Genomic DNA, 18,082 nt, shown 5'->3' with positions numbered 1-18,082 from the left:
CTGTGTCATACCAGTTTTCACAGCGAGGGCCCCTCTCCCCTCAGCCTCTCGGCCAGCACCCTGTCCATGTCGTCTGGGAGCAGCCTGGGCTCCCTGGCCTCCAGCCGGGGGTCTCTGAACACCTCCAGCAGGGGCTCGCTCAGCTCCCTGAGTTCCGGAGAGCTCTATTACACCAGTCAGAGCGACCAGACCGACACGGATTACCAGTGCAAACTGGACCTCCTTCTGCAGGAGAAAGGCGGCTACATTCCTTCCGGACCCATCACCACCATCCATGAAAACGAAGTGGTCAAGTCCCCCAGCCAGCCCGGCCAGAGCGGTCCCTGCGGGGCGGCAGCCGCGGCCGCAGGCCACACGCCCCCACGGACTGAGGCCCCCAAGTCTGTGACGTCCCTGTCCTCACGGTCCTCCCTCTCCTCCCTGTCCCCTCCCGGCTCTCCCTTGGTTCTAGAAGGCACGTTCCCCATGTCTGCTCACGATGTCCCTCTCCATCGGTTCACTGCTGACTTTGAAGACTGTGAGTTGAGTGGCCATTTTGCAGACCTCAGCCTCGGCGAAAGTCAGATCTTGCTGGATTCTCATTCAGGAGGAGTGTCCCAGCCTCTCGTGGAGGATAAGGACCTCGGGGAATGTGCCCGGGAGCCGTCCTATGAAGGAACTGCAGGTGAGCAGAGACCTTTGCTTCCGGCTCCTCCCCCTTAATTATTTTAAGAAGAATGGTGGGAGGGCTGCTTTTTCCATGGAAACAAATTGTGGTTCCTTCCCCTCCACCCGCCACCCCTCTCTCTCTCTCTCTCTCTCTCTCTCTCTCTCTCGGCTTCATTGGAGGAGTTTTTACTGATATACCTAGACTAGACATTTTTTCTTTATCAAATAAAAGTTGCCTTCCCTGCTTAATAGATTTAATCACGAAGTGTCTGTCCTATAGTCCACCGTCCTGTTTGTACGGTGGCAGCTGGCTGGGGACACGTCTTGTGAACACACTTCACACCGCCAAATAGATTCGGGCTCTGAAATAGCAAGGCGAAAGAAGAGGGCTTTCTTTTAAAAGTCGGCCTAAAACAGATTAAAACCAAGGCAATTAGCATAGCAGCTAATTAGTATCAGGGTTCAATGTTTAGATTGCTCAGGGAATTCTGTATAAATACAATTTTTGTTTCAGGCTCGTCTCTCCCTTTCTTCCCGAAGTGAATTTGGGAGGGGGGGTGGTGGAGAGCGGGTTCTGATGTGGTGGTGTTAGGCTGCCATCTGCTGGCCGCTCTGCTAGTTGCAGCCCAGGAAAGTGCCGCCCATCGTGCCCTCGCCGCTGCCTTCATATGCAGAGACAGAAACGGAGGGCGAGTTTTCATTTTTCGGTTTTTGTTTAGATTTGTTTTGTTTTGCTTCGTTTTGCTTCAATATCTGTTTCCCTTTGCAAGGCGGAAGCTCTCAGTATATTAGAGATGGTTGTAAAGAACAGGATGGTACCCTTGTTGGCTGATAACCACCGTTGTGGCCCGAGGACCGTGGTCTGCCTCGGAGCTAGCCTGAGACGCAGCATGAGCTAAAAGCCCCAGTGCGGGTCCCCAAGAGCCCTGCTCAGATCTGTGCCCATCGCTGTGTCCGTGACACAGAAGAGGCCAGGCCTCTTCAGAAGTACTTTTCTGCTGCTTTGGGAAGCCTCCTTATTTTCTGTCTCTGGTCTGGAGAATTCTAAGTCTTAACTCATTGGCCAGTTTAGATGTTTAAAGGGAGAGACAAACCCAGCACGTGTGTGTGGTTTCCGATCCTGAAGGCCGAAATCCCGCCTGCCGGTGGCCTGGAGGGCACAGGGGACATCTGTGTGGTTTGGGTGGCACTGCCTGGAAGGGGCCACAGCGGCAAGTGATGTGTCAATGACGTCGTTGACGTCAGAGAAAATGAGCAGACGGGTGGCCTTTCTCAGTGATTCCAGGCGAGCAGAAGCCAGCAGTGGGGCCTCCCTTCTGCCTCCAGGAAGGATGCAGTGGGGGGGGCCGGACGGTGCTTTCCGCCCCTGGAGCCAGCCGCACCTGCATCCTCTGGTTCTAGCGAGCACAAGCACGTTACCCAGGCCCTCCGCTTTGTTGTTTCTCACCTGCAGAGTGGGGATGATAGAGTCCCTGCCTCGCAAGGTACTGGGAGGATGCGTGCCAGAACACAGCGACAGCCTCTAACTGGGCCTGGCACTCAGCATTCTGTTCACGAGTAGTCTGTTCATGTAATTAGTGCCACCGCGTGCGGTTAAACAGTACGGACGGTGCTAAGCCCGGCTCCTACCACAGGCTGCTGACATGAAAGTGCATAAGAAGAGGCAAGAGAAGAAAGTGGCGTGTTTTCTGTGCTTTGGGCTTGAAGGCTCTTGAGCATGTCAAAGCTGTTTTCACTCTTTGTGTATTTGTAATGTTCCCCAGCGACCCATTCTCAACACTCAGTCAGTTTGGAGGGGCTGGTCCTTGAAGCCGGCTGCCAGAGAACCAGGAGACCAGCGCAAGAATCGCCCAGGGTCCGACCCCACCTGGGTCCGTGGGCCTCTTTGCCTGACGCTAGCCTTGCTCCTGTTTCTGGGTCTGCTCCGAGAACGCAGCATCGCCAAAGCTTCCAGGATAGAGCTCTTACCTTTCAAACACATCTTGTATTAGAAAGCTGCTACCTTAGAAAGCGGTCACCCTAAAGGAAGGATATCAGAGAGCTTTCTTTGGAAAGCGTGTCGAGAGCCATGCGTGAAAACAGCTAAAAGCATATATTTAACCATAAAGACTCATCCTCTAGAGGTCAGATCACCAGCACTCAGCCCATTCGGGGGCGTCTGACCTCTGTGTGGGGGGCAGGTGGCCCAGGATCATGACGCCGCTCGCTCTCCCTCAGCACTCTGGAATCTTCTGCAGGTCAAGCCGACTTCCCTTATGCACATCCCACTCCCTGGCGCCAGTCCCCGCTGGAGGACAGAGACCACTTCGAAACGACTACGAAGTCCTTCCATTCAGTCTCTGTCATTGTCAAAGTCAATTTCAGCTGCTGCGGATATTCCCGGGGGTAATCAATAAATCATGTCATCACCTTCACCCCTCACGAAGGGGGGTGGGCGGAGAGAGGCACTTGATCATCAAGGAGAAAGCATTCCCACTGCCAGAAATAAAGAGGGAAATGCAGCAATCAATCCTGTAATCTGAAGCGTTAAAACTTAAACATCTTAACAAGATGTAAAGTCACGACTCAGGAGGGGGGCGAGATGCATAGCAATCCTCCTGATCTAGGCTCACTCTCCTGCGGATGAAAGAGCGCTGCAGGCTCGCGGCTTACTCCATAGGAACGTGGCTTTCAGCGAGCGCTCCCCGCTCACCGCAGGACACAGTGTAGGAATATGAGTTAGAGATAAAAGTTAAGTGGGAGTTGGTGCTGAAGATTCAGTAGCACAAAGTTGTTGTTGTTGTTGTTTTTTTCCCCTGATGGTATTAGCTGGTGAGGAATTCTATAAGTCAAAGACTTTTTTTTTCTTTAGCTTCTGTTAGCATGGTAGCCCACGAGATGTAGAGGGCTACATCTCTACATGTGTGGAGGGAAACGGGGGGAGCTGAAGAGGCAGAAACCTTTCTTGCCGTTGAGTAGCTAGATGCCCTCTGTTCCAGAAATACCTTTTAAGAGTTGAGGGATGCAGCTCGCTCCTTGCCACCGGGCGGATGGTGACTGCGGTGACTCCCTACCAGAGAGAAGCCAGGGACCGACAGCCATGTGTGTCATTTATCGCTTCCCTTCAAGCGTTTCCGGACGGAGAGAAACTGTATTCTTTCTCAAATGATGATCAAAATAACTGGCATCCCAGGGACCTCTGTAACATCGGGATGCCTTGAAGCGGCCACGTCTGTCCACTCCAGTAGTGACGTCCTCGATTCCCAGATACAAAGTCTTTGGGATCGCTCCTAACCAAGCCACGTGTGTATTTTTACATTTAACTTTTCCTAATAATAAATCCTAATTAGCACGCTCGCTCTCCCCTCCCTAGATGTGGAAAAATCATTACCGAAGAGAAGAGCCAGCCACCTGCTCGGGGAGAAGACAGCCTGCGTGTCGGCCGCCGTGTCCGACGAGTCTGTGGCTGGAGACAGCGGGGTCTACGAAGCTTTCGTCAAACAGTAAGGACTCGCAGGAGCGCTTGTGCGTTACACGGTTACCTCCTCCTAGCCGTGCGTGTGGGCTGTAGCCTGGGGGTCCGCTCTGCCGTGGAAGGGCGGTGGGCATTAAAGAAATGGTGGGCCTGAAAATTCCAGTGTATCAGAAACCTGCCATCTGACCCGCTCGGAGACTTAAAACTCAATTTTAAGGAGAATGTTGGAGTTGTTGGCCACTCCTCATTTGGAACATGAACCTCTTGTGTCTATTAGAAGCCTGGAATGTATCTCGGGGTGGTGGGGGGGACACCCCCCTTCCCAGGGAGGCTCAGGAAAGTCAGGCATCAGGAAGTCTTAGCCCGAATGGCTCACAGGCAGACTCCTCTTGAAAAGATGAAGAAGGATCTAAAAGAGTAATTTTTTCCCTGGGGTCAGGTACCCTGGGGGCTGGAGAAGTGCTGTTAATTCAGATTTTCATTCAGAATCAGCAAGTGGCAAACAGTAACCGAGACAGTCAATACCCATGTTCATAAACGGTTCACCTGCGCCCCCTGTTGCCCTGTCTCTAGGCCTAGTGAAGCTGAAGATGTTTCCTACAGTGATGGGGATGTCACCATCGTGGAGACGGCCCAGGTGCAGATCGGCCTCAGGTAAGGGAAGGCACGTGGAGGAGGGCGGTTCTAGAATTCGGTGCAGGGACAACTGGCCTGCGCCCTTTCCTGCTTTCATCCGCTTCTCTTCTGACAGATACGACGCCAAAAGGTCAAGCTTCATGGTGATTTTAGCACAGCTCCGAAATCTTCACGCCTTCTTGATACCTCATACTTCAAAAGTGTAAGTAAAATCAAAGACCAAATTGAAGAGCTGCGTATTGTTCGCGCGTGATAAATTGTACATCGTGCTGGAGAAGTTCACCCAGATGAACGTGCGAAAGACATACAGGGCGGACCGAGCCCTCAGTCCGCAGTGAACAAAACGCAAAGTAAAGGAGAATGTGCGAAAAGTGTACTAGATTTTGATCCTTATCCAACCCATTCGTGGTTAGGCTTAGGAACCAAGAGTTTTTTAAATCTCTCTTTACAACCAGAAACTGTAATATGCTATACTGGGGCCTGAGTCTTTTAATTTTAATTTAATTAAAATGTTTGTTGTTGCTTGATTATACCTGCTGTTGGTTTAAAGTAATTTTCTGATCTTTTACATGAAAATACAGTGAACAAATTTCACTTGTCAATACAACTTGGCCAGAGGCCATATCATGCTACATGTAAGCGCGTCATTCCTTAGCATCTAGCATTTGCCTCCCTGTGACAGTAATTCCTTAAAGTTATTTCACTTTAAGTGAAGTTATGATGCTACGTAGCCTGTTGCCTGGGGATTCTCTCGTGACATGTGTCTCTAGGATCTCTTGCGACCGTTCACACTCTCTGGAGTCTGCCTTTCAGGGGCTCTCTTAAAGGCCCATGGCCAGAGAACCCCAGGAAGAAGCCAGATTTCAACTCAGCACCTCTGACTTCAAATCCAGAATCTCCGAGTAGCTCTGCACTTCACACTTTGCTCAGTCTGCTAGTGTAAGGACTTGGAAATGGGCGCCTGGGTGACTCAGTGGGTTAAAGCCTCTGCCTTCAGCTGGGGTCATGATCTCAGGGTCCTGGGATCAAGTCCCACGTCAGGCTCTCTGCTTGGCGGGGAGCCTGCTTCCTCCCCAACCCCCGCCTGCCTCTCTGTCTACTTGTGATCTCTGTCTGTCAGATAAACAAATAAAATTAAAAAAAAAAAAATAAGAAAAGAAAAGGACTTGGAAATAAGAAAGAGCTGTTGATGGGTGTTTCCCAGGACTCTGGACCCGGCCAGGGGGATGTTCTCCTTGGTGATGAGAATGTATTCCTCAATGAGAAGGACATTTCATAGAGTAAATGTAAGAGTTCTGGATGTTTTCCCTGTGGGTTTACTTTTCAGTTCACATCCGAATACTCCTAAGATTTGTCAGAGAAAAGAAACCGGGTCTAAGTAAAAACAGAGCAAGGTGAGATTGTTCCGGAGACAGTAGAACAGACTGAGTGGCTTCTGTGTATCGGCGGTCATCAAAGCTACGGGGAGTAGAGTTCCAGGAGGGGCGTGGGCTGCGGGGTCTCCTGAATTCAAGGTGTGTGTGTTGGGGGGGGGGTGGTCCGTGTTAAATAGGGAGACCAGAAGGAGGGAAGGCTTCCTGGGGCGTGTCTGCATCACCCCAGAGAGCCTGCGTACTGGAACTGAGATTAGGAAGGCCGGTCAGTAGTATTCAGGGAAGATTGGCTTGACTATATTATCTGTGACTTCTCCCTACCAGTAAGTAGGCTGAAATCCTGGGGTGTCGGCAGCCTTTTCATTTCAGTGAGGCATCACCTGGGAGAAGACCACTCTACCAGGGGTCGAACCTACGAACAGGGAGAGCCATCCCACCAGTCGGGAGAAAACCACCGAAGTCCCCAAGAGAACCCGCATCTTCTTTAACCTCATGCTGTTAAGGGCAGGCGTCCCCAGAAGTGCCACTGCCGAGCCAATCACGGTCACTCTCACTTTCCTCCTGGGAAGTCAAACAAAGTACCCCTGGGGTAGGGTGACAGCCAGCACAGTTCAGGACCCGTGACTGTCCTCAGGCAGTGAGTGCAGCGGGCTCTGATGCGCCCAGCTCGCAGGCAGTTACTCATGGACTGGTCTGCGCCTTCCTGAGATGTCTAGGGCCGTGTTCCTAAGCCCCTACATGAAAGCCTCGGCCTGAATAAGGACGCTGCCAAAAGGGAAGTATTGCAAAAGTGGTCCAGGGATGTTTGGATGCTCCTGCCCCCAATTTCAAATTTTACTTTCTGGTTATTAATTACACCAGGCAGAGCTACCCTCCAGCTGGTGGGCTCCTGTCTCCAGTGTGGAGAGACCCCACCTACAGCAGAATGCAAGGAAGAGCGACTTTCTTCCCCTGCTGCCTCTGGTGGAAACGTTTTGGGGTCGCGGAAGTGGTTAGGCCACTGGCACAGAGGGAAACTGAGGTCTGGAGGGGCAGCAAAGGGCTTCCTCCATTCCAGCTCTGCAGCCGCACTTCCCCTCCTGGCTTTCGGGAACAGATTTCTTCTGCCCCATCTCCAGCCTTAACAGCAGCCGAGCAAGGCCCCGCAGTCCCCTCAGGCTGACTTTCCATAGTTGGTTTTTATATTCTGATAATTCCATAATTGTACATATTGCGTCATCAGTTTTCTATTCTGATATAAAAATACAGAAATAGTAGGACATCCCTCAGGCCTGCCTATGAATTTACGGTTTTCATAATTGGAGAAAGGTGTCTTTTTTTAGAATAGGAATTAGATCAGCCCAGAATTGGGGTGGGGGGCAGATTTAATGGGCTTTTCTTTCTGGGATTTAAAAGAAAATACCTCGGGCCATTTCTAGGAATTGTGAACCCGTAGGGTAGTGTAGTCCAGTCCTGGGAAATGATCACCAGCACCCCTGTTTAACGGGGGTGAAGATTCTTTGGGACAGAATTCACCCCTGTTTAACGGGGGTGAAGATTCTTTGGGACAGAATTGGCTTTGCATGATCCCATCTTCCCGGACTCAGAGAACTTTACTTCGGAATTGGCGTCCTGGGCAGGTGGGATGTTACATTCATCCGCCCCATGGATTTTGTCTTTGCTGCAGCCCTGGACTGAGTGGCAGGCACGGGGCACCGTGGGCTCGGGTGGGCGGAAGACGGAGCCTTCTCTCTGCCGCTGGGCGTGGTCGGACTGGCTCCGGTGTCGTCCAAGGTCCAGTGAAATCCTTTGACTCTTGCTCTTTGCAGCTACTTCAGGGTTGCTCTGCTGCCCTCGTCAGCGGACGTCAGCTGTCTGTTTCGCACAAAGGTCCATCCGGCCACAGAATGCATCTTATTCAACGACGTGTTCAGAGTGGCGGTTTCCCAAACAGCCTTACAGCAGAAGACGCTGAGAGTGGACCTTTGCTCTGTTAGCAGACACTGGAGTGAAGAATGCCTGGTAGGTCATTTCCCAGGCCCCATCACCACAGAAGGCCCGGGGTGGGGTGTACTTGGAGAAGAGCTCTCTAGACACCCGTGCGCTGGCCCTGACACCCCACAGATCCGCCCAGGACCTCGCGCACAGCAGCGATGCTCTCATTTTTTTTATTTGAAGCGGGGATTGCTGGTTTTCATTCTCTTATTCAAGACCTCTCAGTTCTGCTTATTAATTGTGATTTTCTGTAAAATCTGTCTCCTGTTCTGCCCGGTGACCTCTGCCATGATGATCACTCTGAAGCATGCTCACTACTCCCAACATGAGTCTTGTGCTGGGCGGTTTGTACATATCATCTAATCCTCATGACAGTCTCAGGGAAGAGGTACGAGTACCTCTTTTTTTTTTTCAGAAGAGGTGGTAAGTCTAGGGTCCTACAGCTGATGAACGATGGAGCCGGAGAGCAAAAAGACATTCCACATGTGATTCACTGTTGTAAATTTAAATTAAGCAGCAGACTGAGTGTCCGGTCCCTTTATTATATTCTCCCTAGCCCTGGTATCATAGCTTCTAGGAAGACTTAAATGTTGCTTTTTAGAGACATCACCTATAACTAATGGTGAGTTTAACACGCCCTTGTACATAACAGCCAGAAAACCATTACACACTGGAAAAGGTACATAGGATGGTCAAATGCAGGGAGCGAGGGGCTGCCTGTGTGTCCAAACAGTAGCACGGGTTTCAGGTTGAGCTTTTCTCTGCGGGACAGTCAGAAACACAAAAACACGCTTCGTGCTGAACAAAGTTCCTAAGGGTGATAGATTTCTTATTATTATTTCCTTTTCTTGGTACGAAAAAAAATATTTGATAATATTACGTGGCAGTAAAAAGAGAAACAAAGAACAGACTCATTAGGCTAGCAGATTGCTACAGTAGATATGTGTGTCAGAAGCTCCTTAAAGTTAGTGAATATGTTAATAGCCTTAAAAAATGGTACCATTTAATTAGATTCTGGCTCATATATGTCATTTGCTCGAATGTGAAAACTTTTCTTGACATTCTGCATATCCGAAGAAAAAATTTGCTATCTGGTCTCTCATTTAAGAGCCACAGTAAGATTTTGGTTTTGTTTTGTTTTAAGATTTTATTTATTTATTTGAGAGAGAGGTAGAAATAATGACAGAGAGCATGAGTGGGGAGGAGAGGGAGAAGCAGGTTCCCCTGAGCAGGGAGCCGGACATGGGCTCGACCCCGGGACCCTGGGATCATGACCTGAGCCCAAGGCAGACGCTTAAACAACTGAACCACCCAGGTGCCCCTGGTTTTTGAATTTTATACTGGATAATGGGTTTTTGTGAGTAATAATCAAATGTCTCTTACAGCATATTGTGAGAGCTATTATGATTTATGCTTAGTTGTTTATTTTTTAATTTATTTTTTGACTTTTCTTTAAAAAATACAGAAAGTTGCATCCTTAAGTCATTAGGTCTTAGCAAAACAGTATCTTACAAAATAATCCTGGGGTTAGCTTCTAGATTGGGGTTATATCTTACTTAGTCACACCTTCAGGTTAAAAAAAAAAATTTACCAATTCTTTATATCCGGACTACTGTATTCTGTAAACCCTGAAGCGGGCTAGCCCAATAATCTTAATTACATGAGAGGAAGCAAACATGAATTTAAACGTCTTCTTTTCTCTTCTTTTCTCCGCCCACCCTCTTCCTTTCACGCAGGCTGGAACTCAGATCAGTCTGGCTGATTTACCATTTTCCAGCGAGATTTTCACTCTGTGGTATAACCTGCTTCCTTCCAAGCAAATGTCTTGCAAAAAGAATGACGAAGGAAACGAGGACTCTGTATTCCAAACGACGCAGTCGTTAATAGACGCGATAGACTTGGTGAGTCCAACCTGGAGTACAGAGGCATGACTGAAGGAGATAATGTGGAGCGTGGGATGCCGCGGTACCGGCCTGTGCCCGGTCCCCTTCACCACCCTTCCTCCCCCGGCTCACCCCTTCTTCGCAGCTTCCCAACAACTCGAAACAGGAAAGAAAGATAATTTCCAGCTTCGTTTCAGGTACAGCTTATAAAAGAACCGCTCGTCTCTGCTCACACTTCCATCAGAATAAACTGATGCGGAGTCATAGCGGGGTTAGGTGACCCTGGAAAAGCTTTCGCTTTAAATTTATACTTTTATTTATTTATTTATTTATTATTTTTTTAAAAGATTTTATTTCTTTATTTGACAGAGAGACAGAGATCACAAGCAGGCAGAGAGGCAGGCAGAGAGGGGGGAAGCAGGCTCCCTGCTGGGCAGAGAGCCCGATGTGGGGCTCGATCCAGGACCCCGAGACCACGACCCGAGCCGAAGGCAGACGCTTAACCCACTGAGCCACTCAGGCGTCCTTAAATTTATATTTTATATGTTGTGCTCGGGTTATACATTTGGAACTTGGATCGTTTGCAGCCGTTAAATGACTAAGGCTAAAGATTGTCTTAGTCACTATTTGTTACATCAGTAAAGTGATAAATATTTTCTGTTGAGTTTGTTATAAACCAACAGGTCATCCACATTCAGCACTTCTAAAAATTTACAGAGGGGGCATTCTGGGAAGCCATTCATCACTGACTTGGCGTCTGTGAACGTCGTTACCAAGTTCAAGTGCATATTCGGGTATCTCTGAGCAAAGAGTTTACTGAGCAGAAGTCAGATAATCACTGATCATCTCTTGGGTGCAAGGAACGACAGTGGACGTCGTGGTGGGTGGTGAAAGAGACGCAAGAGTGTGGGTCAAGCTTGTGTCACACGCCCCGGTTTGTGGTCGACGCTAGGGGAGGCGCACGGGATGATGAAATCAGACTTGGACCTTGGAGAGCGCCGATGGGATGGTCCCAGTGTGGGTAGATTGTTTAACAGCTTGATGCAGTGTAATTCACATACCGTGTGGGTCCTCCGTGGAAAACGGACAGTTCACCCGTCCGAACCACACCGTTCAGTGGTTTTTTAGTGTATTCACGGAGCTGGGTCACCGTCACCACGACGTAGTCTTCCAACATTGTCACCATCCCAGAAAGGTTCCCTCTACTCATGAGCAGTGGCTCCCCGTCCTTGCTAAGGCCTTTCCCCCGAGGCAACCACTCATTCTCCTGCCTCTGTAAATTTGCTTACCATGGACATTTCATGTACATGGACTAATACTTCTTCAACTTAGCGTTGCGTTTTCGGAGTACCTCTGTACGCTAGCGTGTATTCGTACCCCATTCCCTTATCATTCCAAAGAGTGCTCTATTATGTGGGTGTACTAGTTTATCTGTTCATCAGTACATGGGCATTTAGGCTGTTTCCACTTTTGACTATTAATACCGCTGCTGTGAACATCTGTGCAAGGGTTTGTTAGGACATACGTTTTCATTCCTCTTTGGCGTCCGTACCTAGGGGTGGACCTGCTGGGTCATAGCTCTGGGTTTTAACGTCTTGAGGAGCTGACAAGCTGTCCTCCCCAGTGGGGGCACCGTTTTCAGCCTTACTATGTGCGCGGACTCCTGCCAGCCCAGCTTTGCCACACGTTATTACTTGTCTTTCTGATTTTGGCCAGGCGGTGTGAGGCGCTTGTTGTGGTTTTGATGTATAGTTCCCTAATGACTCCTGATCCTGAGCACATTTTCATGGACTTATGGGCCATTGGTATATATATATTTTTAATTTTTTAAAATTTATTTATTTTCTTCAGCATAACAGTATTCATTGTTTTTTCACCACACCCAGTGCTCCATGCAATCCGTGCCCTCCCTAATACCCACCACCTGGTACCCCCAACCTCCCACCTCCCGCCCCTTCAAAACCCTCAGATTGTTTTTCAGAGTCCATAGTCTCTCATGGTTCACCTCCCCTTCCAATTCTCATGGTTCAACTCCCTTCTCCTCTCATTGGTATATTTTTAATTTTTTTTTGAGAGCTGCCTAGTTGAATCCTTTGTGTTTTAGATGACTTCATCTTTTTACTATTTCACTTGATTATTATCTCTTTATTTATTATTTTATTATTAAGTTATAAAAGTTCCTCATATATTCTTGATACAAGTCCCTTATCCAATAAATAACTTGCAGATATTTTCTCTCATTCAGTGGGTTTCTTTTCACTTTCCTGGTGGTTTTGTTTGCAATACAAAATTGTAAATTTTGATCAAAGTCCAGATTGCCTGTTGTTGTTGTTTTTTCTTGCATTGCTTGTGCTATGGGTGTCCTGTCTAGGAAGACTTTGCCCAGCCAAACATCATAAAGATTTAGTCCTGTGTTTTCTTCTGAGAGTTTGAAAGTTCCATGTTATTTTTAGGTCTCTGATCCTTTTGAGTTTTTCTTTCTGTGTGATATGAGGAGTAGGTCCAATTCCATTTTCTTGTAGGTGGGTATGCAGTTCCTCGCAGTACCGCTTAATTAAAAACACTAATCTTTCTCTACTTGGTACCCTTGCTGAAAGGCACATTACCGCAAATATGATCCTTTATACTTCTGAATTCTAAATTCTGTTCTGTTAATCTGTATGTCTGTATTTGTGCCCACATCACAGTATCGCAATGACTGTAGCTTTGTAGTTCTTTTGAAATAGGAACATATGAGTCATCCAGCTTTGTTTTTCTTTTTTAAGATAGTTTGGGCTATTTGGGGTCTCTTGAATTTCCATATGAATTTCAGTATCGGTTTGTCAACTTCTGCAAAAAAAAAAAAAAAAAAAAAAGCAGGTAGGATTTTTATGTAGATTGCTCTGAGCCTGTAGATCGATTTTGAAGGTATTGTCATCTTATCAGTTTTAAGTCTTCTGATCATGAATACAGGATATCTTCCCATTTATTTGGGTCTTCATTAACTTCTTTCAAAAAATGTTTTGCCCTCTTCAGAGCCCAAAATCTTACATCTTTGGTTAACTTTATTCTTTTTGATGTTATTGTAAATAGAACTGTTTTCTTAATTTCATTTTCAGATTATTCATTGCACAATTGATTTTGACTACTTATCTTGCATCTTGCAACCTCACTGACCAGGTTTATTAGGTCAAATAGTTTTTTTGTGGATTCCCTAGGATTTCCTATAGGTAAGATTCTATCTTCTGCAAATAGAGTTGGTTTTACTTCTTTTTTTCCAGTTGCCTTTTATTTTGTTTTCTTGCCCCTTCGCCCTGGCTAGAACTTCCATTTTGATATCGCAAGAAGTGGTGAGAACAGACATCCTTGTCAAGGATGTGATCTTAAGGGGAAATTTTCAGTTTTTCACCGTTACGTATGATTTCTGCTGTGGTTTGTTGTAACTGCCCTTCATCGAATGGAGGGAAATCCGTTTCCTAGTTTGTTGAGTGTTTTATTGTAAAAGCTGTGGATTTAACTGGTCTTTTCTGGCTCTTTTGAGATGACATGTGGTTTTTATCCTTTATTCTGTTCATATGGTTTATTGATTTTCAGATGTCAAACCAACATCGCCTTCCCGGGATAAATCCCACTTGGTCATAGTGTATAATCCTTTTTATGTTATTAATTTAGTTTCCTCGTATTTTGTTGAGTTTTTTTTTTTTTCCTCTGTATTCATAGTTTTCTCCTGATGTCTTTGGTTTCAACATCAGAGTAATTTTGGCCTCAGGGAATGAGTTTAGGAAGTATTCCCTCCTAAACGGTCTTTTGGAAGAGTTTGAGAAGAATTGGTATTATTCTTCTTAAAATGTTTGGTAGAACTTGGCAATGAAACCCTCTGGGTTTGGACTTTGGGAAAGTTTTTGTTTATTAATTCAGTCTCTTACTTATAAGTCTACTCAGAACTTTGTTATAATGTCACTTTGAGTAGTTTTGTGTCTTTCTAGAATGTGTTCATTTATCTGGGTTGTCTGACTTGTGGGCAAACAGTTGTTTGTAGTAACCCTTATAATTCATTATTTTACTATGGATTTGACAGTGATATTCCCTCTTTGTCTCCTACTTTCAGTAATTTGAACTTTTTCTCTATTTTTCTTGGTTAATTTAGCTAAAAGTTTTTACTTTTTTGAATCTTTTCAAAGAATCACCTTTTGGCTCCACTGATCTCTAATATTTCTCTATCTGCTATTTCATAAATTTCTACTCTGTCATTATTATTATTAGAGAGGGGCAGAGGGAGAGGGAAAGAGAAAATCTTAGCAGGCTCCAGGCTCAGTTGGAGCCCGACACGGGACTCCATCTGACAATCCTGTTTTTTTTTGTTTTTTTGTTTTTGTTTTTGTTTTTGTTTTAGAGAGAGAGAGAGTAGTCTTTATTATTTCCTTCCTTCTGATTACTTTAGGTTTGCTCTTTTTCCATTTCCTAAGGTAGAAGTTTAGGTTATAGATTTGAGATCTTTCTTCTGCTTTGACACAGGCACTCCTGGCTATAAATCTCTTGCTGAGTGCTGTTGGAGCAGTGTCTTACCAACTCTGATATGTCTTCATTTTCATTCATCTCTATGTGTTTTCTGATTTTTCCTCGTGACTTCTTTGACTCATTGGTTATTTAAGAATGTGTGAATTTCCACATCTTTGTTACTTCTTATGATTTCCTTGTATTATTGATTTTTTATGTCATTACAGTGTGGTCATAGAACATACTTTGTAGGATTTCAGTCCTTCTAAGTTTCCTGAAGCTTGTTTCATGGCCTAGCATATGCTACCATTCCTGGAGAATGTTCTATGTGCCCCTGGGAAAGTGTGTGCTCTGCTTTTACTGGATGAGTATTCTACTGGTGTTTCTTAGGTTCACAGTGTTGTCATCTTATTCTAATCTCACTTTAACTCGTCTCTTTTGTGGAGAGGAGTGATGGAGAGATTTTAACAAAGTGTACAAAGGTCGTGTGAATGTGAATTTTCCAGGGAATTTCCACAAAGCCAACACACCTGTGTAGCTACCACCCAGGGTATAGTGCATTCCCAGGACCCCCAGAATCCTCCCTTGTGCCCCATTTAGTCATTACCACTCTCCCCTAAAGATCATCTCCATCCTGATTTCTGTCTTTGAACTTGATAAAATGGAATCATACAGTGCATGTTCTTTGGTGTCTGACACCTCTTGTTCAGCAATATGTTTGTGCAGCTCACCTGTGTTGTTTTGTGTAATTGTAGTTCATTCATGCTCCGCGCTGCGTGAGAGGTCATCGTATAATTATATCACTTTCTTTATCCATTCTGCTGTTGATGGACATTTGAGTTTCTGATTCGGGGGCTGTTATGAGTAGTGTTGCTATTAGCATCTCCTACATGTCTTTATTTATCTTCTTTATTTTAGCTGTTGTGATAGATAGATAGATAGTACTCTCCTGTTTTGTGCGTTCCCCTGTAATAATGTTTAATGGCCAGATGGATGTCATCTTTTGTGAAATGTCTGTTCAAGATTTTTTTTTGTTTTTTTTTTCTATTGGATTCTCTTTTTTAAAATAGGTTGATAGCAGTTCTTAATTTTAGACTTGAGTGTTTTGTCTAATGGGTTTTGTTTTTTTCCAAATATCTTTTACTACTTTGTGGCTTGCCTTTTCATTTTCTTAATGTTGCCTCTTGGTGAATGGAAGAAGGACTCAGGCTTAACGTAGTCTTACCAATCAGTTTTCCCCTGGATGCTCAGTACTTTCCTTTGCTATTTAAGAACTATTCACCACCCCAGGATCATGAAGATGGTTTACTGCATTGTCTTATAAAAGCTTTATTGCCTTACCGTTCACATTTAGATCTAAATTCAACTGAAATTACTTTTTGTATAAGGTGTGAGGTAGGGGTCAAGATTCCTTTTTACCCACATCATAGCGGATTGACCCAGCATCATTTGTAGAAAAATTTTCTTTCCCAGCTGCATGACAGTGTCATCTTTGTCGTAAGTCCAGTGACCTGAACATGGGGGAGTCTGTTCATGGGTATCCTGTTCTATTCTGTTGGCCTAGTTGTCTACCTCTGTGGAAAATACTATACTTTTTTCAGAGTGAGACCTTGCAATTATTCATCATTTAGAATGATTTTTGAGGCTATTTATAGATAATTGCTCTCAGATTAAAGAAGTTTTTTACTCTTTCTAGTTTGCTGAGGCTTTCTGTTATGCATGGATATTGAATTTTATCAAACATTTTTACCATTTACTTCTTAAATTGATTACATGATTGTTCTCTTTTATTCTCTTAATGTGGTGAATTATGCATTGATTGACTTTTGAATGTTAAACCACCCTTGGATTCCTAGGATAGGACAGACTTCATTGTGGTGTATATGTTTTTATATACATTGCTGGATTAGATTTCTTGATTTTGTGTTTGAGTTTTCTTTACATTCATGAGGGAAATTAATCTTTAGTTTTCTTTTTTTTGTAATGTCATTTTCTGATATCAAGGTTTTACAGGCTTCATAATATAAGTTAGAAAGCATTCCTTTTTTACTTTCCACAGAAGGTTTTTGTGAGATGGGTGTCATATCTTCCTTAAATATTCAGAAAAATTCCCAAGAAAATTCACCAGCCCAGCCTGTAATTTTCTTTTAAAAAGGAACCTTTATCAACTAAGGCTCTGCAAAGGAAGTACGCACTATAAAAAATGTTTTCAATGACTACTTTCTTATTTGTCCCAAGGATGACACGTAACTTATGGCAATCTAGGTGTTTTTTTTTTTTTTGCTTTAATATAATGGATACTAGAAGTCATTAGGCTTAATTCTCAGAGAATCCCAGTTGAAAAGGGCTGGTGAAATGTTTTTTAATTACAGATTCAATTTCTTTATTACATATAGGACTATTCCAGGTTTCTGTACTTAACATTCATTTTAGTAAAAGTAGTATTTTCTATAGGATTTGTCTGTTTTATCTGTATTACCAAAAATTTGTCAAAGTTATTCTTGATACCTTCTTATTTTTATATATGCAAGGACTTTGCTATGTTCTCTGTTTTGTTTCTGACATGGGTAATTCTTACCATTTCTGTTTTTTCTCCCTCTTGCCAGGGACTTGGCAGGTGTTTTATTTTATTCAAAGAAACAACGTTTGGCCTCATTGATTTTTTTTTTTCCTATTTATGTATGTGTTTTCTGTTTTGTTAATTCTGCTCTTTTATTATTTCCTTGCTTCTACTTTCATTAGGTGTAATGTGCTATATTTTTTTCCTTCTTGAGTTAGATCACTGTTTAGCAACCTTCTTTACCCATATATGCATTTAGGGCTAAAAAATTCTTTTTGAGCATAGCTTTGGCTGTTTTTCACAAGTTTGATAATATGAGATTATTAAAATATGCTACCATTCTTGAATTTTAAATAGTTTATAATTTCCATTGTAATTTCTTTTTTGGTCTATAAGGTTTTTTTAGGAGTATATTTACTTAATTCCCAAACAGTGGGGTTTTCTAGTTATCGTTTTATTATTGGTTTCTAGCTATATTTCACTGTTTTCAGGGACTAGAGTATATACTCTTCAATCATACAGAATTTTAATCCTGCTTTATGGCTTAGAATGTGGTCAATTTTGGTAAAAGTTCTGTGTGTTGTTGAAAGGAATGCATTCTGCAGGTCAAGTTTGCTCATTTTGTCCTTCAAATCTTCCACATTTACTGGTTTTTCAGTTCTCTTATTTTACGGGTTGTGGAGAGATATATTAAAATCTCCCAACTTATGATTATAGACATCTGTTTCTCCTTTTAGTTTTTTAGTCTTTGCTTTCTGACTTTTGTGTCTATAGTCTAGATAAATATAAATTTAGCATTTTGTTGTAGCTTTCTGTTCAACTGGCCCTTTTATTGTTATAAAATGTCCCTCTTTATTTGTTCTAATTTTTAAAAATCTGTCTGGTGTTCATAAGCTATCTCAGCCCCTGGTTCTATCTTTTTCCATCCTTTTACTTTCAACACTTCTGATTTCTTTGATTTAAAGTGTTTCACTTGTAAGCAGTATAGAGTTGGTTTTGGTTTATTGTCCAGTCTTAAAATCTTTACCATTTAATGGAAATACTTAGTTCATTTACATTTAATGCTATTAGTGATATA

The 18,082-nt window shown here is 44.1% G+C and overlaps 1 protein-coding gene across 4 annotated transcripts in view; it reads left to right on the top strand.

Moving 5' to 3' along the window:
- The window catches only part of WWC2 (WW and C2 domain containing 2), a 203,334-nt gene that overhangs the window by 144,326 nt on the left and 40,926 nt on the right, over window positions 1–18,082 (top strand). For all 4 annotated transcript variants that reach the window (XM_032329219.1, XM_032329218.1, XM_032329216.1 and 1 more), the window contains exons 11-16: window positions 45–664; window positions 4,001–4,130; window positions 4,676–4,756; window positions 4,854–4,940; window positions 7,920–8,112; window positions 9,822–9,986. In XM_032329219.1, coding sequence (XP_032185110.1) covers window positions 45–664; window positions 4,001–4,130; window positions 4,676–4,756; window positions 4,854–4,940; window positions 7,920–8,112; window positions 9,822–9,986 — 1,276 coding nt within the window. The remainder of the gene's footprint in view (window positions 1–44; window positions 665–4,000; window positions 4,131–4,675; window positions 4,757–4,853; window positions 4,941–7,919; window positions 8,113–9,821; window positions 9,987–18,082) is intronic.

This window comes from Mustela erminea, chromosome 21 (assembly GCF_009829155.1).
Source record: "Mustela erminea isolate mMusErm1 chromosome 21, mMusErm1.Pri, whole genome shotgun sequence".
NCBI classification, from domain to species: domain Eukaryota; kingdom Metazoa; phylum Chordata; class Mammalia; order Carnivora; family Mustelidae; genus Mustela; species Mustela erminea.
This window is presented reverse-complemented; position numbering and strand designations above follow the sequence as displayed.